General features: G+C 35.9%; 1 protein-coding gene across 1 annotated transcript in view; it reads left to right on the plus strand.

The window, feature by feature from the left end:
- Positions 1-24,795, plus strand: part of itfg1 (integrin alpha FG-GAP repeat containing 1) — a 112,517-nt gene that overhangs the window by 80,287 nt on the left and 7,435 nt on the right. Inside the window, exons 14-16 of the mRNA XM_088614189.1 lie at positions 4,374-4,452; positions 19,210-19,334; positions 22,937-23,019. Of these exons, the coding sequence (XP_088470315.1) occupies positions 4,374-4,452; positions 19,210-19,334; positions 22,937-23,019 (287 nt within the window). The remainder of the gene's footprint in view (positions 1-4,373; positions 4,453-19,209; positions 19,335-22,936; positions 23,020-24,795) is intronic.

Here is a 24,795-nt window from a genome sequence, read left to right on the forward strand (position 1 = left end):
CCGATGATTTTACAGACTTGTTACAATTCAGACATCAAGCACCTCCTGGAAATTAGGTTTTATAATTCACATAGGATAGTATACCTACTAATAGATAGGATAGCCCAAAATAAACTACAATTAACACATTTAAGAGTCTTGTTTTTAGAGACTGCATAAATGCTTGCCAGCAGGAATGTTTTTTTTTTAATAAACAATGCATAATTCTTACATTGAACCAATTTCAGTAGTGTTCTACTGGACAAATCCTACCATATTCTTTAATTGCATTTGTTACATTATATGCGTAGTTCTTTTTTTTCTACAATCTATCAAAATCTTTTTCTTCATTATCCTACAAACAAGTGTCTTAATTTTGCCTTTGCCAGCATCTTTCTGAGATCTCCACAGTATCCTCCGGAAAAGACACTCAAGCAATAGAATTATAGACTAGTCATGAAGGGCAGAATGTCTCTTCATTAGTGCTGACACATAATAAAGAGAGGTATTTGTCTTGAAAGCCACTGTTTTTGCAGCTTTAATGAAAAGGTATCACAGTCTGTCAGAGGCATTACTGCAATCTTTAAACAGCTCTAAAACACATGCTGTAACTCAGAGACTACTCTGAATTGAAATGACTTGGTTCCTACAGGAAATTCAACCTCACTTTATATTGACACAAATGCCAGGAAATAATATACTGTATATATATAGGCTAAATCTTTGGTTCAGCTGCAATAGAATTTTTCTGCTTCAAGAACAGTTTAGTTTTTTTCTCCCAGTGCTTCTGCTAGTTTTTCAGATGTATCAGCTTGGTTACTTTGGGCAACTTCTGGTACTTTTAAGTGTTGAACCAGCCCTTCTGGCAAGACTGCATTTATCCACACAACTTCTGTGGAAGAATTAAAAAGTGTTAAATGTTTTTAATTTTAGGTCCTGTAGCCTGTAGATTTTTGTATAGATATGAAAATTAAACTAGCTCTTATACATTTTGATGAAAAAAGAATAAAACAAGGCAATTTCCCTACGATAACATTTGTGAACAGTGAGGAAAGCAAGTTTTAGCGCACAGCTTTATGTAGGTTAAAATTACAAGACCTGACTGGCTTTGAATAGCTGCTGAAATTTTGTTTGACTGTAGAACTCTGCTTACCATTATAGTAATAATTTTATTTTAATCCATAACTATGATGTATTTTTATATCTCGTAATAATTATATATATTTTATAGTTTCTCAAAAATTGCACATAAATGATGGCAGATAGTCATTGTAAACACTGACTTTCTATAGACTGTTTATTAAACTCTTCATTATTTATTGCAGTTGAAAGGACAGTAAGTCTGAATAATATTCCGCAAGGTTATACATGAATGCAAATTTATATCACTATTAATGAGTTTATCTTGAGTACCGTAGGAGCTTTTTTCAGTACAGGGTGTAGTTATACGAATAAATACGTTTTGCATCCTAGGTTTGTGTTCGGTAAACCTTTGCTTGTATGTTTGCATGTAACATTCACTGTTCATAGACTGTGCACCTTTTTTGTTGTTTAGGAAGCATGTTAATCAAATAAGTTAAAAGAAGGAAGATATTTCTGTACTTACGGCATAGTCTATGAGTAAGTTTAAGACGAGTTAGGACCAGGACCACGTCCATTCTGTTGTTGTTTTTAGGGATTAAAGAATGTTCTAGCTTCGTACTGCTGCCCACACCTATGATATTGATATCCTTTTTTGTCATGCGTAGGGGGAAGTTAGTTAAAAGACATTTCTCTGTCAGTTAATGTTTTGCATTGCTGGCCTCCTAATATTGCTGTCTCTAGTACATTTAAGGGTCATGTGAACCAAGGAAGGAGATTGATGCTTCCTCTTTGTCTGTTTTTGAAAGATCATTGACCAACTGAAGCAGCTTGGCCATAGTCAACCCAGAGGGTGGTCGCATGCGGTGGCCTTTTTCTTTATCCCCTGGCGTTCTGCCTTCTCTGGATCATACACCTCTCCCCAGTCTCCCACAATCAGAGCGGGTTTTCTTGAGCCAGATCCTTTGTTACATCTAAGGATAGTGTGGCCTGGCTGATCACACCTGAAACATGTTTGTCCCTTTGCTCCCTCTGTATATATAATGGCTGCCTATCTAATGGCTACCTACTTTGATGATTTATTTTTGTAGTGCATCATATTACTTTTCCATAGATTTTGTTAACTGGAATTCCTATCTCCAATATTTCTTGATGTTGTGTGATTCTTTCAGCATTTCAAGAAAGAACTGATTCTTTCTGCCTGTGTAATATAGACCTGATTGCTACTTATAGGTAGTGGTTTAATGGGTTTTCCCTGGCTTTTCACTATACTGATAATGGTTCCCTGGTTGCCTTGTACTGCTCCTAAGGATATACACTCAGACACTTTTATTTCTTCCATTGTCTGGGGGATGTTAAATAGTAGGCCGCTGGTCCAGTCCCCAATCTCTGATATACTACTGCACTTCCCCAGCTATTTTTGGAAACGAGACTTGCACAAGCTCATGCAGATCCTTTGAATGCCTTGCATTTACAGTACTTTAATCATATCTTCCATCTTATCCCCTAACTCTGTATGTTAATTTAATTCTGGGTGTATTTGAAAGTGTCATCTGCATTTTCCCTCCTTTCCCCTGAACCTCTCTCTGCCTTATTCCCCCTGCCTTTGGTATCGCTTCTGTCAGAGCTACATGGAGGTGAAAGATTCCAGTATTGTTTACAGTTGCGCTGCCAGACCTTCTCATCTAAATCATCACAGTCTCTTTCTCGCTACTTGCTATGTTAGGGTTCCATTGTACCTGTAATTCTCACAAAAGCTTGACTAGTCTTCTCAGTTTTCTTCATTAATCTGCAGAGGTCCTTCTTTAAGCTTTCTAGTTTTTCTCTGTTTTCTCATTTTCTCTGCTTGTTTTCTCCCTCAGCATCAGTTCAAGCTGTTTGTTGCCCTCTTTCAGCGCTTTAACTTGTTTATTAGCTGAACTGCACAGATGTTTGTGAGCATAGCACAGCAGTTATTCCTTTTTCCTTTTTATCTTTGTTTCTTTCTCTCACCAATCTTTTTGCTGGCGAGGGTCCCAGTCTGGATTTCATCCAGCTTTCATCATCTTCTCTTTAGTCTTACTATTTTTCTGTAATAAGAAAATCAGCAACTTGTCTGTTGTCTTCTATAACTGTAGTAATATGTATTTTTTGCTATAACTTAAAATGTTTCTACACCTCCTTATTACTGCAGCTCCCTGGTTTTGTTCATCCTGATAATAAGACAGTCCCACTGGAAAGACACACTTATGCATACTTAACATACTGCTCAATCCCAGTGGCTGCTTATCATTTGTATTGAGCTTTTAGTTGTCAACATCACATTCAGTCTCAGAGGCAACATGGTATGTTTGTATTGAATCTCGTTCAATCTCACAGGCGACAGGTTACCCTTCTATCAGCTGCATGCTGTTCACTGTGCCCTCCCTTGTTCTTTTACCCCTGCAGTCCCGGTAACTTGTTCAACACCAGGCCCATCTGTATAAGAGTGGTAAAACTAAATGTCTTGTCTCTGATGTCTGAAATCATAGGAAATTCGCTTCCTGCCCTGTGTCCTGTCCCTGCATCCTGTTTTTGACGCAAATTTGCTCAGGGAAGTTACCACTCATGACCCTAAAGTTAACTTTGCTTCTTTATTTCTTGATCACTGGGAGAATCAGTGATATACTGGTTTTCACTCCACCAGCTCAGCCTGCAGAGATTACAACTCAGTTATGTACTCAGAAATTCTCAGTATATAAAAGCAACATATTAAGTTTATATACTTTATAGAGTCCATAGACTTGGCACCCTGAATGTAGGTTTGCATATATGCAGTCACTTAGGAAACCATGCTCATTCTTTTCATGTTTTCTGTCTCAAGGCAGCATCAGAGAATGTTCCAGTTCAGCAGAGATTCAGATAGTTTCCAAGGACATTTGTTAAAAAGCAACTTAGAATACAAAGACTGCAAAGTCGATAGCAAAAATGGGTAATAATATCAACTAAGTGGAACAATACAAGTTTAGTTCACAGAGCTCACAAAAAATTCCAATAACACGTTCAAGGGCAGATCTCAAAGAATAATGTAGAACTTGTAACATATCTGAAGGGAAAAGTACAGATGTGATTCTTAGCTGATTATTACAAGTGCAGTTGTTTGTCTTTTCAGTATAATACAATAAAGTCTACCTAGTCCCTACTTTTCCAGTACAAAATATATTCAAGGAAACTCTGCAGAAAAAAGTTAAGGTCAGTCATAGTCCAAATACTGTAGAATGAAAGATCTCCTTTAAAAAAGTACCTTGTTCTGACATGGCTGATTATATTGCCTGTTGCTTGTGTTTTTATCACAGCCCTTTGGTGTCAATCAGCCTGGTCCGTATGTCATGTACACATCCGTAGATGCAAATGGATACCTCAAGAATGCATCAGGTAAGAAAAGAGTTGTTCAATGCTTGTTATTAGAGCAGTGCTAAGATTTCCAATGTACAGGAGATGAGGCATTCTGACTGAAGTGCTACAGTAAACAAATATTGAGAGCATACAGTGTCTGCAATGAGGTTTTCACAGGTGAATCATCTCTCTGTTTAGAAGGGAAAAACCCCTATCAGGAATGCAGTGTGCGGGGATTAATTGACACTTTCTTTTATCCTATTTTTCTGATAATTATGTTGCCACCCACTCCGAGGTTATCATTGGAAACCAACAGCGTGGCTAGAGCGTTTTTAAAAAGAGGACAAAAAGAGGATGATTGTTTAATTCCCACCTACATATTAGCCTCAGCAGCGGCCAAAAACAAAACAATTGCAATGAGAATGATTTTACATTATAAATGAGGAACAAACACAATTTCAAAACACACATTTTTAGGGAGGTGATGATTCTGGAGTCGCTGCCTATCAGTCCAGTTCAAGAGCTGGTCATTCCCCTTATTCCATTCAAGTATTTCAATGCCTGTATGAGCCCAAATTCTGCATGTTCCACTTCAAGGGTGTAGGTCATCTACGTTATGTTTTTTTCTACTTTTTTGTTATGTGATTCAAATCATTTATGGTAATGACTCACAGATAATGAGCCTTTGGACTGAAATGTGTACTGGTGACAGAAACAATCACACATTTACAGATCCAAGAGAGGCAGTCACACTGTCAAACCCCACATAAAACACACCATACTGCATAACCTCTTTGTTAAATATAATTTGAACAGTACTGAGTGCATGGCTTTTAAGAGATGTTCAAAACTGTTTGAAGTGGCAGAACAGTGCTGTTCACAGGTCAGAGCAGTTAATATGTTTAATGCAACTCACTCTGTTGCTTTCAGAGATGACAGAATCATTTGAGAGATACATTATTAAATAGATTAAGAAGCCACATTATTTTTAACTATATTAAAATGATGGATTTTTTAATACTTTGACTGTCATAAAAGTATTCTGATGTCAGGGAAATCTGCATTTAAGAATCTTTCCTGAACAGTTTGCATCCAGTAGAAGCTGTTATTATTTTCTGGACCATTCTTATAGAACCTGCGGATTGTTATAGGACCTCACCTTTAATCTTTAAGCTCCTCATCTAATCATTCCTTTTCCACAATACAGAATAAACAATGTGTAGTCTAAATGTCAATACATGCTTCTACATGCCTCTTAAATACTGACTTTTATTAAAAAGTATATAATATTAAGTATTTACTTATGCTTGGCATTGACTAAGTTCTTTATCACAATTTCCTTTTTGCTACAGTTGTTCTGCAAAGCCATGCAGTATGACGCCAAAAATAATGAATGTACATAATCATGCAAATCTTATATTTTTGTAAAAATATCTAATTTGCTTTCTTCACTTAATTTGTAGTCTTGGCACCATTTTGTGCCAGGTTTAATCCAAGGAAAACTTGTCACATTCCTTTTTTTCCACAGTGAAGAAAACAATAATAAAAATGGTGTACATTGCAAGGAGATGAAGTAGACTGAGCACCTGCTGTTCTGGATACCTTCTCCTTTGTTTCATTCTTGTTTTATTTCTGAAAGTAATGTACTGTCATAAATTATATCTCAAGAAACCTTAACCAAAAACTCTGTCTTGGTAGATGCCCTCTTTTAGCTTTGTAATGAGGTAACCTGCTTTATGCATTAGAGGTTTCATTGTATTTGATTAATTGTTTAATTATATTTTCATAATTCACAAGGGTTTCTAGAGTTGCTTAAGTGGAAATAAGGTGCCGTTTCTAGAATTAAAAATTAATTTCCATCTGCATGACCTGTAAGTGTTATACATCATTTTGCTTTTTATATTTATCGCAGCAAGATCCTTTTAAATACAGCTTGTCTGTGTTAAATTAGCTCAAGCATGACTGCTTGTATCTCAAGTGATGAATATTTCTACTTAAACTGATACATAACTGTTCTTCCAAGGCCTGTATGAAGTCTTGAATGTCATGAAGATCTTTCTGCTTTGCTGGGCAGAAGATTGGCAGCATTATTCTGTGAATTCCCACCAAGGGACACAGTGGGTTTTGAAGGTTTAATACTTGGAATGCAGTAAAGGGCTCTCTGCATCGCTAGTTACTTCGGCTCAGGAGCATGTCTTCAATTCACTTCTCCTGCACGATATGACGTGGAGTGTCTTGCGAGTTCAGAAACAATTCAGATAGATGCTTGCAGTGATCCCTTGGCTGTAAGCACACAGGAATCAAAAGGGCAGGGAAGCAGGAAAGTCTTGTAATGGCAGCAAGTGTTGAGATTTGTGGATAAAGGAGAGAGTCATTTCACTTAAAACCTTGTCAAAAAAGCTTAAATGTTTTTTTTGGTATATAAAAGATTTTGCACTTCAAAAAGGATCAACTGTTTTGCTTTAAACTGCTGATAGTCTCATTCTATAAAACCTTTACATTGCTAAGGATTGACCCACTTCTTTTCTCTTTAATTGTGTACCTCATCCTCTTGAGGCAATGACATTGTAAATTTGCCATTGTAAAGTAACAACAACTAGGCTGTAATAATTAGGGGAGGTAGTAAAGCAAATAGAGTGAGAGCTTTTGTATTGGATTTTTTTTTAATCCAGGATGTTTCTAAGGTTAAAAGCTTAAGGTCTCCTAAATGTTCTGGTAAGACATCATCTGCTGTGATCATAGCACTGTTCTTCTAGGCATATCTGAGCATCAGGCAAGATGGTATATTAACAAGAAAACAAATGCACACCCTGGAGAATTCTGGATTGAAAAGCTATTCTTAGAAAAGCCCATTCCACTCATTGCTTAAGTTGAAGCCCCAGAAGAGCATTAGTATTCATACATAGTTTGCCTCTGCATACTGACAGCCTGCACCAATTACACCATGGAGACGTAACATTGATAGGATTCACAACTGTGACCACTATCTCCTGAATCTTGATCTTTGGGCCTTCTACACCTGTTATTTGATTTTAAAATAAAAGGGCATCATGTTTCTCTCAATGCTTGGTGTGAAATAAAGCTTTTGCCCTCATACCAAATTTTCGTAAGACTCAGAGACTCATGTTTGTTGTGGTAAATTGAGACATTCACAATTATGGTAATCTGGGCATATGGCATCACTTTTTATAACCATTTTTGTGCATGTTCTAACCCTAACCTTCCTTATGTTAGTACAAGGGGAAAGGCATATCAAATTAAATCTAAAACCTGAGTAAATAGCAGAGTCTACTAATCCAATAAGCAAGTAGCACTGAGTTCAGCTAAGCAAGTTTAGGCATAAATGCCAAAGGAAATTTCATTTTAAGATTTTTTTAAGAGGGAAACTGGGAACCTAGACTGGTGGGAGTCTAAGCTTTCATGGAGCTGAAGGAACAGATCCAGAGACTAGAAGAATTCATTAATTGCTTAAGTAGGATTACAGTGTGAAAGTTGATTGCTAACTAAAGCAAGTCTTCAACATCACCAAAGTGATTAGTTTAAATCCTATACTTTGTAACTGCCAAAAGCACTGGCAACAGAGATAAAGTTTTAAGATTAATGGCACCCCCGGATCTGTTTATTCTTTTGGGTGTGTCTGTGTTCTTTATTCATCCTGGCAAATGAATCTTGCTTCTGGAAATGTGTGCAAAATAAGAGAAAACATCAAAAGAAACATGTTAGAGTGATTTCCTTTACTAGTTACTTAGTATTATAAATTGCTGTATGTAATGAAGTAATTGATCCCATTACATATAAAGAAATACAATTCTATATTTACAGTTACAGAATATAAACAGGTAATTAAATGCAAATCATAACTGGTAATAACACTAATAATGAAACAAATTTCTAACAAAACAAAAAATACATGCAAAAAAAGAACAAAGCAAAGTTTTGTTTTCTATAAATTTGATCAGATGAAGGAAGTTGAGCACATTGCATCCTTACCTTAATAGGTGTTCATAAAAAAAACACATTTTATTACAGTGTTAAGCCTAAAGAAGAAGTGATAATAGAATGATAGCATTTCTCTGATTATTCATATTTTGTGTGTATTGTGCATATGTAGATGACAGTGAACTGTTTAATAAGCAAATTGTCTTGTAAGTAAAGGGGTAGGATAGGCACATTTGTCCGCAGTTTCAGGTAGAGATACTGTAAATAATGTGGATCCAGCCAGCGTGTTCGATTTATCTGTCAGATGGCTTTGGTGAATCTGATGGTTAATTGAGAGGAATGCTCTAGCTTTGCCAGCAGTGTTGAACTTGTGTGATTTTTCTGTCTTAATAGTGAAGGACTCCGCTCACTCCCAGTTGTCAGTCTTGTCATGTTTCTGCCACATGTAGCCTTGGGCTCAGATGTCCCTGGGGGTTGACAGTATGCACGCCTGTCTCTGGTTCTGAGTGTACAACAAGTTCAGTGCCACAGAATTAAGTCAAAGAAAAATAATTGGGCATTTGCATTTGCACAGATCTGCAGTCACAGACCTAAACCTGTGAAATGACCGAGTTTGTGAGTCTGTAATATTTTTTGTATTTGCTATTTATTCCATGTCTGCTGGAGGTATTTTAAATACTTTGTCATGAAAGTCTGAGCTGGAAGTGCAATGCTTCTTATTTTCCTACACCTGCTTATGCAGGACAAATATATCTACTGTGCCAATTTACTGTATCCTGACTGTAAGTCACAGTGTTCTGCATCATTGTAAAACATGGAACATGGTGCTATAATGTGCAATGTCTGGTTTTACAACACAGTAATATTGAAAGCAAAGAAATTTTAGAAATCTTTGTGAAAAAACATGTTAATTATGACTTGCTCATTACAATAGATGACAGTGGACTATATGAATGAAAAGAAAATTAAAGATGTTTCAGGTATTTCATGAATATGTGGTGTTTTTGTGGTGTTTCTGTCAGAATATACTAAATGCTATCATGTTATGGTAATTCTAAGCTCCATCTTATTGTCTTCAGTTTGGTATTCCATGCTTATTGTACAGAGAAGACTAAGTGCTGCACATTTCTTAGGTTTACATGTCTGGCAGTCTTTTGTGGGGGTCTGTGGTGCTGTAGCTCCACTGTTGAAGCTCTGAAATGGTCTGGAAAATGAGGTCAACAAGTAATCTGTGTCCCTAGAACTGCAGTCATTTTTTAATAATCAATGGTTCAAGTGAGGGGTGAAATAGCTCTGGACTCCTAGTGCTGCTGTGATGTGTCTCCACCTACATCACTCCCTCCAAACAGGAGTTTTGCTTGGAAATGAACTGAAAACCAAGAAACATTTTAATTTGAAACCTGTATTTCTCTGATCAAGAAGCTTTATTTAATTATGTGTTCTGGGTGTGTAGTGTTTTTGGTGGTAGATTTGTTTTGTCATCTTGCATCACTTTAAACTTTACTTTGGCTAATTCTGATTCTCTTAAATAACATTTGTCCATGATTTCCACCTCGATAATCTCTTTGGCACATGATGTTTGCAAGTGATACCGATCACTCGTCCTAGAGCCTGTCAACCTCAATTTTCAGGTCTACATTTTACCAGTTGATATTTTATATTTTTGTAGTTGATATTTATGTCTTATTAAACAGGTAAATATAAACAGCATTTCATTTTCTACACCAGCAACATTCTTTTCAACAAAACACAGATTTGGGTAATGTACAATAAAAACAACTGCAGTACTTACAATAATTAGGGTTAGGTAAAAGACATCCTTATACCCAGAGCCCAAATTGGGGATAACATAATGACTGCTCATTGCAAATTTAAAGGGAGATATCCATCCATCCAATTTCTGTCCTCTTCCTCCAATTCAACATCGCAGGGGAGTTAGAACCTATCCTGGCAAGTAATGGGCTCAAGGCAGGGTACACACTGGACGGCATGCCAGTCCTTCATCGTGCAGACAAGCACCAACACTCACACACTCACACCAGGGCCTAAAGGAAGATGTGTTATTGTAAAATAAACTGAACATAAAAAACACTGCATATTTTAATTTTGAATTTGGGTTTTTAGATCAGTGTAGTTACTTATTCTTATTATTTTAACATATCATATTTGCCTATATTAGTCACTGGATGTAAATTAAATGAAATAGGGTACCTGTAACCCTGCTAACCTGTCCCTGGCACCCTGTAAAGACAAGCAAACGAGTGAATGAAATCTCGTCCCTGGACATTGCTGTTAACATAATCCAGAAACCCATAAAAAAATCCATATTTTTTTAGTGAATCAGAGTGAACAAACGTAATGATTTTCTCATTATGTGTGACGTAAATGACCAAGTGTCCTTTATGAACTTCTAAACCCATCTTCTTTACTTATTTTTCTCCTGGGTTTTATTAGCAGAACGTTGGTGTCATCTTCCGCTAGATTGTGTGAAATGAGATGAAACAATCCATTTATTTTTTACATTAAAGAAGATGGATCTTTCTACCCTGCCTGATCTTTCGGTCTGTTGCCTGTGCTACAAGCAACATGATGCTCTTTAGACAGCAAAATAATCTGAAGTTTGTAAATAATATTTTAATAATGTTTAGTCATTTCCTTAATCAGCCTTATTTCTAGTTGCTCAATCGCATAGAAAACACTTTCAGTTAGGATTGATTGTATAAGCTCTTGCTATGGATATGATAAATGAGCATTATGAAAAGGAATCGGTTTGCTGCTCACTTTATAACAAGGCTTTGGCCAGATAGATGGAAAGGAAAAAAAGCATGGAACAAGGCTGTATAAAAACTTCCTTGTCCTTCAGAGACTGTGGCTGTCAGGCTGATGAATGGGACTTCTCTGCTGTAGGTCTGAGGAATCCCCAGTCTCACTCACCTTCTGCCTGGCTTCCTACAAGCATGGCATTCTGAAGGACGAAAGAAAAGAGGCAATCACGATCGATAGCCTACCTCTGCTACTGCACTGAGTAGATACTTTTAATTAGGGGAATTAAGGAAAAAACAATTATCTATGCAATAACAAGTTCCAATTCACGAAACCCCCACACACACTCAAAAACACACATACACTTGCTAACATGTAGACTGCCCCTCTCCAAGTTTGTGCTACCCAAGTTGAACTGAATTGAAATTGTTAAAACCGCTTGGATTCAGCCAAGCTAACCAGCTGTAGCGGGAAGAGGGATTATTATTGATCAGGGCTTTGCACGCTGAGTGATTTCGGTTTCTGCAGTCAGACCATTAAGTTCTTGCTTGTCTGAAAAGAAATTGTGTGGAGGCGAAGGAAGCAGTGCTACAAGGAAGCTGGCACAATGTGCTGGATTAGCCTGGACTTGGAGAACTCCTACACAAAAACACACACTGGCCCTTTATCTCACATACACACAGAATGCACAAGACACCCTCTCACATACACATACACCTACACATGCTACTCCAGCACTTGGGTTGATTAATCACAGAGACTCATGTATGGTGGAAGCAGCAGCCGCACAAAAAGATAATATTATTCAGTTCATAAATGCTCTCTTTAGATGCTATTATCTTCCATTGCTTTATATGTTTCTTATTATATAAGGTATATTACTTTTTTTAAATAATAGTAATTTGATAATTATTTAAACTCATGTAAAGGAACATAGCTTGAAGTTAATTCTGGAACAATTAACTGAATAAAGATATGGTTAATTGAAGATTGTATTTTGAAACGATTTTGACATTTTGGTGAACTGCCTTGTTTTTTCATAAGTGAATATTTCGATAGTTTGTTATAAATTCTATGTTAAGCACAACTTAAAAAATTGCAAGAACATTTAATGAGCTAATCACAGTAATATACTAATGTTGCAATCTGTAGTATTCCTGAAACATTGCATCTACCAGCAGATATACTGTGTATATGCATGATGTATGGCATACAAATCAAAACTGCAGAGAATACATTTTTAGTCTACAAATGTAAAGCATTCATTATAAAAAGCCACTAAATAATTTTTTGTGTTTAACAAATAATATTATTGTATTTCTTCTCACATTCGACTTACGATTTAATGCCTTAAGCCAGAATTCTTCAATGCATGAGCAATGCAAGATGCCTTAATGTTGAAAACACTGAAGCCATTCTGAGAGATCTTGACCTGACTCTTTGTCCATTTTGCCCTTTTTCCTGCCTCTATGTTCTAAGCTCGGTTGGTTGCTCTCGTTTCAAGCTATTTCAGGCTTTCTTGTTTAAAAAACTTTGGCCTTTTTGCAGATCCCTTGTTTCCTCCTGTGTTTTTTTTTTCCTGTCTAAAACAATCAAAAAACAATGCACAAGTCCATAATTACGCTGTTAATCGCAAAGCAGTGCACAAATCCATAATTATACATTTGCATTGTAATTATGGACTTGTGCGTTTGTTCTGTTTTTGTTTTTGTACAATAAATAAGTGATGATTTGGCTATTTTTGTATGCTGGCTGTTACAGAACTGTGACAAGCCAGCAATTGGTTTCATTTATATCATGTGATATAAATCCTACTGCTTTGAGGGGTTTTTTGTACACTCTATATGGCTTTTCTTTCATATATTTCTTGAACAAATAGTTTTCTTCCTGTAATTGTGAGTACATTTTCCACATGAGCATATGCTTAGCTACAGTACAAGAGCTGTTCATTGATCTTTGTGTTTTAATCAAGGAGCTCAACCTCATGTTCCCCATCTTTAAAAACTGGACTTAATTATATTAGAATTTGTGTAAGGGGTCAATAATACGATGGATTGAATGGTGCACTATGGGTACCACATCTATTTACAACAGCCACAGATCTCTGCTTTCCGGCAAATCAATGTTTAAATTTCCTGTCATTATGTGAGCTATAAAACGAACTTCAAAGCCCTTGGGACAATCCTGCATCAATGTACAACTTCATCTGTATAACACCCATTATCCTTAAGACCCAAAATCCTATCTGGGATTTATTATTAATCACCATGAAGTATCTGATTGAAAGATGAGTAGCTTCAGCAGCACTGAATGCTGGTTCCTGAGTTTCTGTAGTGCAGGAGGAAGATAGTTTGTAACGATAGAGGAAAAGCATATTTTTCCCAAAAACCTTGAGTTGTGTAGTCTGGTGATTATATTAGTGAAAATGTAAGCATTTCTTTATATAACTGTGTAAAACCTGTCTTAGGTGAGAGGGCAAGGATGGGCTTGATCAGCTGCCATGTCAGATAGTTGAGGGGGAAATACATAACAAAGTCATGCATGAAAAAACATGTAAATGTATACAATTATAAAAACTGGTAAATAAATGTACTTACCTGTTATTCCGAGGCTCTTTCTGGCATCTGTACTGGCAATCCTGATCACACATTTTGAAGGCAGAGGATTTCTAAGACATAGGCTACCTCTTGACAGAGAAGCCAGTGCACTTGCTATTATTAATAATAATAATAATTGCTTTCACTTATATAGCACTTTTCTGGACACTCCACTCAAAGCACTTTACAGGTAATGGGGACTCCCCTCCACCACCACCAATGTGCAGCATCCATATTAATTTATTTGAATGTCGCTTAAAATCGTTCAAGTGACTGTAGTCTGTACCCATTTATATATCTGTTTGTGTTACCAGAATAATTCCAGTGAAATACCTTGCTTGAGGGTACAACTGCAGGGCCTGACCGGGGATTTCGAACCACACCCTTCACGTTATGAGTCCAGAACCCTAACCACTGCTCCACACGGCTGCCACGAAAGTCCTGAATTATCCTTAACATTCTGAAAAGACAGGATCAGGGGTTTGATCAATGAAATTTGTAGTTACATCTGTTCATTGGAAAAATCTCTTCACTGCTCATTCACCATGTGTTGTTGCACATATTCAACCCACGTTCACCATCTTTTAGTTTATCAGATAATCCAACGACGGTTGACCTAGGTTTTACTGTACTCGTTTTTGGTTACCTCTAAGTTTTGAAGTGTGACTGCCACTTGATCATGTTCCTCACTTGGAATGTGTGTGTTGTAATGTGTGTGTATCATTTAGATAGTTTTGAAAGCTTATTCATATTTTAAGAGCTGTGTGTTTAAATGTTTGCTGAAGACACACTGGAAAAGAGCCCTGTAATGTCGGTACCCACATTTACAACATTTGGGCTATGAGCTGTTTAATCAAACCATGCTACGTTGGACTTGGAACATCTTCATTTTGAAGATACCATTGCTGCTGCAGCCTGGCAAATAACTATTCTCACTGTGAATATGTGATAATGAGCTGTGCAACACACTGCATTATATATCAGATTGGGGTTATATAATGACTGTGTAATCAGAAGTTCCATTTAGAAAGGGCAACACACTTCTCTTTGTAAATAATTTATGGCTTATTGCGATGTATGTGCCAACCTCTGTGGAGCATCATCAAGCTGTGTGCCAAGAATCTGACATTATCTGGTTACTATGGGAAAAAATGAAATCATAATTGTAGGTAATTTTTTTACAGCGCTGAGAAGAAAGTTTTGCTATAATGTGAAGGTACATAATGGAAAAGAGGTCTGTTTTTGTTTCATACGTTATATTACAGGAGGGGTGTGCATTTTCAGAGAAACCTGGAGCCTGCTACTGTATTCCTTCAGGAAGATCACATTGTTTTACCTGCCTGAAAGGGCATTTTAATGTTGGTTCAAGCAAGGACATGGAAAAGGAACACTATTACTGAGTATTGGCTATGTTACTGTTTCTAAATGTTCAGAAAACATTTAACGCCAAATCAGGGGAGCTCAGTACCATGCTGTGGAGTACCATTTTCCACTGGAAATGGGCCACATGAATGATACAATTAATTTAGCACTTGAATGAGTTTGTATTGTTTCAAATGAAAACAAAATATAAACATCTGGCACAGGGAAATTTGGCTGTCCTAATGTCTTCAGGACATAATCAATCTCAGGAGGTGTAAAGGTAGACCAGTGTGTTTATTTGTGTTTTTTGTAACAGTTTTTGTTTTTCTTACACATTTAATTGTCTCTTTATCTTTAGGTTATGTCATTGCTGTTCTTTCATTTTCTTGTTTTTGTGTTTAAATTTGTTCATGTTTTATGTATGGTTTTCTACCTTATATTTTTACTTTGATAAAAAAGAAGAAATAAAATCCCTATTATTTTGTCATTCACAGCCTTTATATGGATGCTTTTGATCTTATGAGTTAAGATTAGATGTTAAGAGTTAAGATTAGATGTTAAATTAAGATTAAAAATTTGATGGGTCAATTAAAAGAAAACAGAGGACAGTGAAAGCAAATAACAATTTTAACAAGTGATAACCATCAGCGATATCACCCTGCAACTCACAGCTGGCAGCCCACTGAAGCTCAGCAGCTGAGAGCCTGGCCAGTAACTGGATGAGAGACCTCCTGGGAAAGCTAAGGTTGCTGCTGGAAGAGGTGTTAGTGGTAGTAGTAAATCATATGAGTGCATTTACAAATTTAAAATATTTCAGAGGGAAGTTGTAAGCAAGCAACTCTGATTCTTCCTAAGAAATATTCTAAATAATCAAATTAAAGTTCTTCATTCAAACACATCTTACTTAGGGTTAATAGTTTTAGTTTTTAAATTACATCATTAAGAGAAATCTTGTCTGTCTTAGTCAGATAAGCATTTCCCTGACCTTTTAAGTTTTGTTTTTTTTCTTGGGCAGCAGAGTTCTTATCCATTGCATATTTTGTGTGTTACTGAAGCTGCTGAGTTGAGCATTCATAAGGGAATAATGCTGCGTCTGTTAGGAGGATTTTGTGAGTAAAAAGATCCGCCCTCTACTAATACATTATAAATCAATTATCAGTGGTGCCAGGCTTAGATTTCTTTAATGTTTTCTTTTTATCCAATTAGGCTGTCTAACTGTGTGGCAGTAGGGAATTAGTCCCACACAAAATTCCATGCTTACAATGATATAAACTAAGATGCACACACGCGCAGGTGGAGTGTGCCAGTTATTCTTTCACTTTTTGTTTTCAGACTTTTCAGTGTCTTATGTCAATGTCTTATGTTATATGTCCTTAATAAAGCAAAGTGTGGTGAGAAGCATAGGACACAATAATAGCAAAATAAAAAAGGTTTACATTGGGTTTTATTATTTGTGAAACTCCTAACCATTCATAACCAGATGCATTGTAGCAGCTTAAGAAAGCTGCTAATGCAACTGTTTCCTCTCCAAAATTATCTGGTCATAATGCCCTGCCTTTTTATTTAAAAGGTTAACATTGCTGCCTCGCAGGACTAGGGACCTGGGTTCAATTTCAGACGTGCAGTAAGGGTACTGTCTGCATGAAGTTTGTATATTCTCTCCATGTTCACATGGTTTTTCACTGGGTCTTACACTTTCTTTCCAAAGTCCTAAGACATACTGGTAGGTTAATTAGTTTCTGAAAAAGCTGGCCCTGGCATGAGTGTGTACATTATTATGTCTGTCTGTGCCCTGAGATTAGCTGGAGTCTTGGCCAGGGCACATTCCACCTTTGCTTGCTGGGATAGGCTCCCCTACAGCCCTGTATTGGGTAAAAAGTTTTGAAAATTAATGAATAGATGGATAAAAACTGCATGCAATCTCAGCTGTATGTGACTCCTGTTTAAAAGCCTTTGTGCCTGATGTTAGCCATCTATAAGTTATCTGTTCAAATTAAAATGCTCAGGCACAATGCTCTCAGCTACACAGGCTTTCTGTTGGCAACAGCAGGCCTTATACAGGCATTTATAAATGTTCCTGTTTCTAGTTACGTCTCAATAATATAATACTACAGCATTATAAATCATTATGAATATATTATGAAAATATTATGAATTATATTCTGATTTGCAAGTGTTGATTGCATATCTGAAATCCAAAAAGAGTTCTTTGCAGCCATAGTTCTGACTGTTATTATTTTGGTTATGGAAACAATTGGTGTTTTCAATTCTTTACCAGCTCCATACAGTACATGTCAAGTTACATGTAAGGAATGGTTACGTTTCTGAGACTTGAGTGATAAAATCACATCATTAAGGCTATGTTAGTAATTTTCATCTCTCAGCAGAAGTAAGAACTCAGTGATACACAGATGCCAAGTTGTGTTCTGTTTTGAGCATGTTGTAAAGTGGGACGGGGTCTTGTTTGAGAGAGAGAATGTGTGTGTGTTACTTAAGAGACATACTTAGGAGGGGATTTGTAGGATACATAATGGAAAAGATAAGCCAGGCAATCAAAGTAAATCAATACAGCAGGTGGTTATTATGTTTTGACATAAGGGTTGAACAGCTTAAATCAATTCTGTAAAAAAACTAAAAAGAATAAGTTATTCAGTTTCAATGCATTAAAGAATGTACTGATTTTAGAGTACTGCACTCCTATATCATTGATTGATCTTTGGAGAGAGAGTAAATTAAACGTAAGCCTTTAGTACAAAAATTAATGATTTTTATGATTGATTGAGTATGAGTGGCTTTTGCACAATGTAGCTTGGAACTCGTGTACAAGATAGTCTATTTTAGATAACCAGTAGCAAACCCTGGATCTATTTCTTTCTATTTCTATTACAATTACCTTACACTGGTTGTTAAGACTGTCAAAGATTTGTCACTGATCAATTTTTTGTAATTTCTCTACATGACTCAGCCTGCCAACTTCAAGACATTTAAGTATAACATTGCCTTTAATGGCATGATTTAAATGACATACGTATTTCATGAAAACAACAATGCTTTTTATCTGTATTGTACCTGAGTTGCTATAAGCAGATTTTTAACCACAGCCTCATAAGAGTTGTTGTCTTGGTAGGGAACAATAAATAGGTAATTGCTTACACATAAACATATATCTTAAGAAACGTCTTAGACAAGCCTTTAGGCACACTATTTTTAAATACATGAAAGCTGTTTCTTTCTTCTCTTTCTCTGACAGAGGGTTCCAAAGTAAAAATATTAATAGAGAAACAAAATAAAACCTTGCTCACCAGCATGTTGTCTGGCACACAGACTTAAAAAAAAAAAGCAAGCTGATCACAGATGCCAGTCTACAAAGAACTCGCTTTCTGCCAGTACAATCTCGTTTCAAGTCATATTATACACAGGTTATTTTTCCATTTCTTTCTGAAGTGGCTTTCTGTTTTTCTGCTCTGGAAAGGTTTTAGGGCTATGAGCTGTAGAGTGTCTCTGTCTGAAATAAGGTTGCTGGTATTATGGATTGCCATAGCTTCCCCCTGCGTCTTCAATTAAAAAGAAATGTGGTCTTCCAACTTCCTTAAGTGCCTCTGAATAATTTCTTTCTAGTATGTTTTTTTTTTTATATTCAAGCCACAGGTAGTCTATCTTAGGTAAACAACTTTATCCCCCAAAAAACAAATGGCGTGTGCTGGAAAGATAACGCAATAATTTAATTTTCTGTAGTATTTTTCCATCTGAAATGTTTTGAAAATCTTTGAAGCCTAAATTCAAAATCACATCAAAATAATGAAAACAAACTAAGAACTCGCTGTTCGGTTAACAGAAGGCATTTTTGCATAAAGAAGTTGAATAGAGAGATATTTATATACTTGATGTACTTTTATGATGTCAATAATAACATTTAATTGCCAATTTAAACAACTAATACAGAAATCAAAATATCCAAAATTCAAAGTGCCTGTTTCTCAGAAAGCAATTTATGTAATGTTCATTGGACGTTCCAACACGCCACAGAACTGTTCAAAATTCAGCACTGAAAAATATGATTGCAGTTTTGTGTGGGTATTATGTACAGCTTTTATGTGGCAAATGGGCTTCAATGGTGGTTTTGTTTGACTTCCAGCTGGACAGCTCAGTCAGTCGGCCCATCTCGCTTTACAGCTTCCCTACACAGTGCTGGGACTAGGCCGCAGTGCCAACTTCCTGGATCATCTCTATGTTGGGATCCCCCGTCCACTGGGAGAGAAGGTAATGGCAGCTAATTCCAATGGTTTGTCTGCAATATGTAGAGTATTCCACAGTTTGTTTATATCAAGTGCATTTTTCATGCAATTCCTCATTCCCACATATACTGTACCACCTTTCAAACAGCATTACCTTTGAAACCCAGATTATCACAAAGTTTAAAATATCCTAATTTCTTGAGAACTCCCTCCAGTGACTAATTTAAATTTAAGAACCATTTTCTTCTGGCACTGAGAGGCTTTACTAAAATGGATTAGAAATGCCAAGAGTTTCTTTCCTCCTGTTTTCATTAAACTGTTTCTAGAGACATTTAAATTACATGTTTTTGCATCATAATCAGAGGAGGAATTCTTAGAATAGCACATTAATGCATATTAGTCATGATTAAACAGTTAAAAACAGATATTTTTTTTGTTTACTTGTTTTATGTAAACATTGGTAAAAATGTAGCAATATTTTCATGCTCTCATACTATTTTACCTGAGTTATTCATGTGAAAAAGATCTTTTATTTAAATGTTTTTTAAAATCAGGTTTGTGCCTTGATTTAAGCTTTGTAATATTCATAGGATTAAATATTCAAAGCACACCGCATGAATGCTTGATGTGTGGCTTGACTGTGTGTGTTGGTGCCTCCAGGGAGCTTCTTGCTAAAAAGGTAGCCTCAATGAAAACAGAAAGCTGTCCTGGATAACGAGATTCTTCAACGTAACTAATAAAGTGTAGTCTGTAATCATGGCTGTCCAACCTTATAGCAAAGAAGAAACCATGTCATAAATATGCTGGCCATTACGAACTCAGAATGATGCCACTGCTGTAAAACAGCAGTTTAACTGGGCAGGGCTATATAAATAGCAAGAGGTTTCAAATCAATGACAAAACAGCGAGTCAGGTTGCACACATTACTGTGGAACATGTTTGCTGTACACTTAAAGGAAAGAATAAAGGTCAGAAAACCGTGATACAATGACCTTGCAATGCAAGGTCAAAAGCACCATATTTTAGAGCAAGGATTCCCAATCCTAGTCTTGGGGACCCACACACCTGCTATTTTTTTATAGTAGCTGAGCTCTTTGCGATAGATTCCTTAAATGAACCAACAAGGTGCTTGATTAGTACCTCTGAAAGTATGTTAGTTAAAGGGAAATCTCGTACATGTTCAAGAATATCTCATACATGTTCAAGAGAACTATTCGAGATTTCAAATTAAACCTATTATTATATCTACTAAGGCACTCATTATGTTTATTTGAGTGCTCAGGTGTAACAAAAACAAGCAGTATCCCAGGAGCAGGATAGAGAATCTATTTCTCGAATTTATGAGTGATTGTCACTTATATTTCACCTCTCTTCTTTTATTACACTTGCCCTTAACCTGATGTCATGATGGTGTTTTATGACAAAATGTATTAATTTTTAAGCCATAGTAACTGATATCAAAAAGACAAGTATCCACAACTAGTATCCACAAGGAAATATAAAAAAGAATGCCTGAAATATGCAATTTATTTGTTGATATCAGTAAGTGAGTTTCTAATATCAACAGTTGAATTTCAGGTATAAGCAATTCATGTTTTTGATAACAGCATGTTTCTTATTATTTTAAAAAGCATAACATTTAAGTTATGACTTCTGGTCCTCACTTCATACTTTAAAAAACATTGAATGTTTTTTTTTCTCTTTTTAATGATAGCAAGGAATTCCATTTTTTTTGCCATTAAAGCCGTGTCAGTAGGGAATTGAACACCAGTTAATTTTTCCATATTTCGTATCCAATAAAGGGGGGATTATGTGTCAGAAAATGAAAACTGCTGTATCTGAAATATATTCCATGCACCAAAATAGGTATGTTATTTAAATATATACTGTTGGAATCGATTTGCATTGTATTTTGTGTTTAATACTTTAGAAGAAAGTGAAAAAAGAACACACACCCAGAAGAGAGAAAATCACAAGCGTTCATCAGGACAAATGAGACAGTGACAAGTGTTAATTAATAAATTGTTTTAGAGTAGAGAGAGTGTACAGTTGTGTTATGAACTAGGGCTATGATGCCACTGATAATACCATTGTGTGATTAAATAAACTCTTCTAATACATTAGTTTATTATTAAACATAGCAGTATGTACAAGGCACATAATCCTTATCATTAAGATAAATTGAAAATTATGTAAGGCGGGCAAAAAGGGCAGTAAAATCAATACTAGGACAGATTATTTGCAGAGTCAATGTAGAAAATAATATTAAGCACAAAAATATTTTCATATTGTTACACTGGATAATCAGTAGTATTACTGCTTCTATAAATATAAAGGAATTTAATCATAAGTATATAATTATAGGGAGCTATTGGCGAGTAATGCCCCATTTAAACACCTGTTTTTGGATTCTAATCCTAGAACTATGAACTATGGTTTTGTGTACTGGTTGCTCTAAGATGCGCTTTCACTCTCTTGACATCTGTGGCTATAAAAACCTTAAACTTTTTCTCAACATATAGTATGTAATCATGACATTTGTTTTTTTCCAATTTATTTCCTAGCAGCATTATGTAGAAACTGTTTATTCATGTTTTACTAACGTAACATGCATTGTGCAGGAAATAGAGACTACTCTCTGGTGTCTTCATCAATTTAGTATACATTGTATCTAATTAGTGTTCTTTCCATATATCAAAGATACAACAAAAATATCAAAAATTGATTTTTGGTATTTGGTAAATGGATATAAAAAATCTTATCTTTTAAATATCTTATCTTAAATCTTAATATCTTATATCAATACTTTGACTTCTGATATGAGAAATCTGATTTTTGGGGACTTAAATTAAAACATATCGCTATAGGGTTTATTTCTTCTATTGCCAGTTTCACATTAAAATAAAATTTTACATAAATGAACCCCAATCTGAGTTACTGCCAATAAAATGGTCTCCTCATCCTTCTTGTTGTCGACATGCACATTCTGCAGCAATAATTTTTGAAGAGGAACTAAAGGTTAAATACATAGGAGTAGCGCTTCCACTTCTGTAACCTGTAACCTTTAACTGTTCAGCTGATAGCATTAACACAAGTGCACATTTCAGCCAAGCCACAGTTGTGACATAAGTGGGGATTTCTGTTGTTTTGTAATGTACTGCGTGCCGTAACTTTATTTTATTTTTAATTCTTCGACACGTATTTTTTTTATTTTAAAGCTTTAGGTGGTTTTCCAGACTCTGGAGTGTTACTGAAAAGTTGACAAGTGAAAGATACCAAATTACATTACTTGAATATCACTGGTAGTTTATGTTGTTAAATGATGAATGTTTTGTTAGAACAGAAACCAAACTGTTTTCTACTTGGGTACTCTGGAAAACTAAAGATGACAGGGAAAAAAATGGAAGGCACTTGTAAAAATTCAAAGCAACTTGCTAGTTTTATGACATGCAAAGCTATTTCCACAAGTATAGGTTTTGGAATTGGTATTGATTAAACAGTCAGTGAGCTCCCATCCTGACACTTAGGAAAAAAGAAAGAACTCCAAAGCTTCTGTTGTTGAGCTTGTTCTGTTTCTGAGCTTGCTGTGGAATCTTAATGAGAACTTTGTTTTTTCTCTCCCTCCAGGAGATTCGCAAACAAGAGTGGACTGCAATTATTCCAAACTCCCAGCTGATTGTCATTCCATATCCCCACAACAACCCTCGCAGGTAGTAACAATTAAATAAAAATTAACTTGTACACATTACATTGCTGCCAATCTTTCCTCCTACCTTCCAGGGAAATAGTCCCTGTGTTTCTGTGTATGTGTGCTCAGTGGTGGGCTGGTGTCCCATCCAGAGTAAAAACCCCACTTTATATCCTGTGTTTTTAGGAAGGATTCCAGGTTGCTGTGACCCATGATATTCATAGACATGAATATCATGTGTCTTTTCGTTCCTACCTAACAGAATGGAAGCCAGTGCCTTTCAGTCCTAATGTATGCAAGCTGCATGCACTTGATTTATGGAGTTGCTATATAGGTGCTTAAACAACAATAAATCATGTCACTCTGGTGGCTTTTATAGGCAGTTTTTTACAGAATGTAAAAATGGTGAAATTGTCCATAATTCACTGATTTTTATCTCCTGAAGTATTCTCTCTTAGTCATCTATCTCATAAGAATAGATGTGGAGTGACTTTCCTCACCATCAGCAAGGAAGCATTTAGAGATAGAATAGCTATCTTAAATTATTTAGCTATGAGCAGGTTTACTCCCCCACTCAGCCACCTAGCAAGTACAAGTATGCATGTATACAGGATGTATAATATGGCATTACTTCAGAGATACTTACTTTAAAATAAAAGAATACTCCAGAGCTCATTATTGTTATAGCTATTTATAGCCTGTGATGAATGTATTCACAATATACTATTTTATGACATTTTTGTATGTAATTTATCTCATAGTTAAATCTTGACAGTTACTATAATAAAACATTGGGCTGCCATCAATGTATTTACAGTGTATTGTTTAAATGTGTTTTGAAATTGCATTCATTTCGGTATTCTCTTGTGTCAGTAATTACAATGGCTGATTATGGTCCACCAAAATATAGAGGATGACTGCAGAATATTGTAATACAGAAAGTTTGACTTTGCGATCCAGTCTTTCAAGCCACCCATGTATAAACTCTTCTTGCTGTAATTACATAAATATGCAATATAACTTTGGAAGAAACTATTACGGTTAGGATCTGCATTTTTGCTAGTTACGTACTAAATAAACGTTTATTTAATGTTGGCATGTACAGATTTTAACATTTCTGACAAGCGACAAGGTGAATTTGACTCAGAATGAACAATGAAAGTGTATTCGTGGCTAATACCAGATCCAATCCATTTACCTTAGAGAGGTGTAAGGAAACTCTACACAGAGCAGAATGCCTAAAGCCAGAGCATATTAAGACTTTCTGCAAGACAGCAAAACCACCATGCTGCCCCACTCTCTATGAAAGCTGGATTGCCCCAGAGTTTTAAATCCATACTCTGTGGAGCTTTGACTAAGTCTAAAGGTTTTCTGCGGTTTTTTGAGGTCAGGTGCTCATCTCTTGGAAGTATTCCCCTGGCTCGCAGATGTCACTTAAGATTCTAAAAAAGAACTTGATGTAACTTAGTGGCTCAACTCCATAGCATATCTGAGGTGCACACAAACAGAATATCTTGTACTTCTGCGCTTTGAACATTTTTATATTATTTATTCGTAACCAAAGACTCCTTCTTGTTAACTGATAAAACCAAGGCTTATTTGTTTACTGCAAGGCAATTTCCACTTTTTACTTCATTTGCTTGCTTACTTACACCTAATATAAATTTTAACTTATAAATTGCCCTTGTTAAATATCTCTCCTAAGCAGATAACGAGTCTCAGTGGAATGACCACCATATTCACAGTGCCTTTCATGCCACAAGATTCAAAGTACTTCAAACAAAACTATAATAGTTAC

The sequence above is a fragment of the Lepisosteus platostomus genome, chromosome 20 (assembly GCF_059453375.1).
Source record: "Lepisosteus platostomus isolate fLepPlt1 chromosome 20, fLepPlt1.hap1, whole genome shotgun sequence".
Taxonomy (NCBI): Eukaryota; Metazoa; Chordata; class Actinopteri; order Semionotiformes; family Lepisosteidae; genus Lepisosteus; species Lepisosteus platostomus.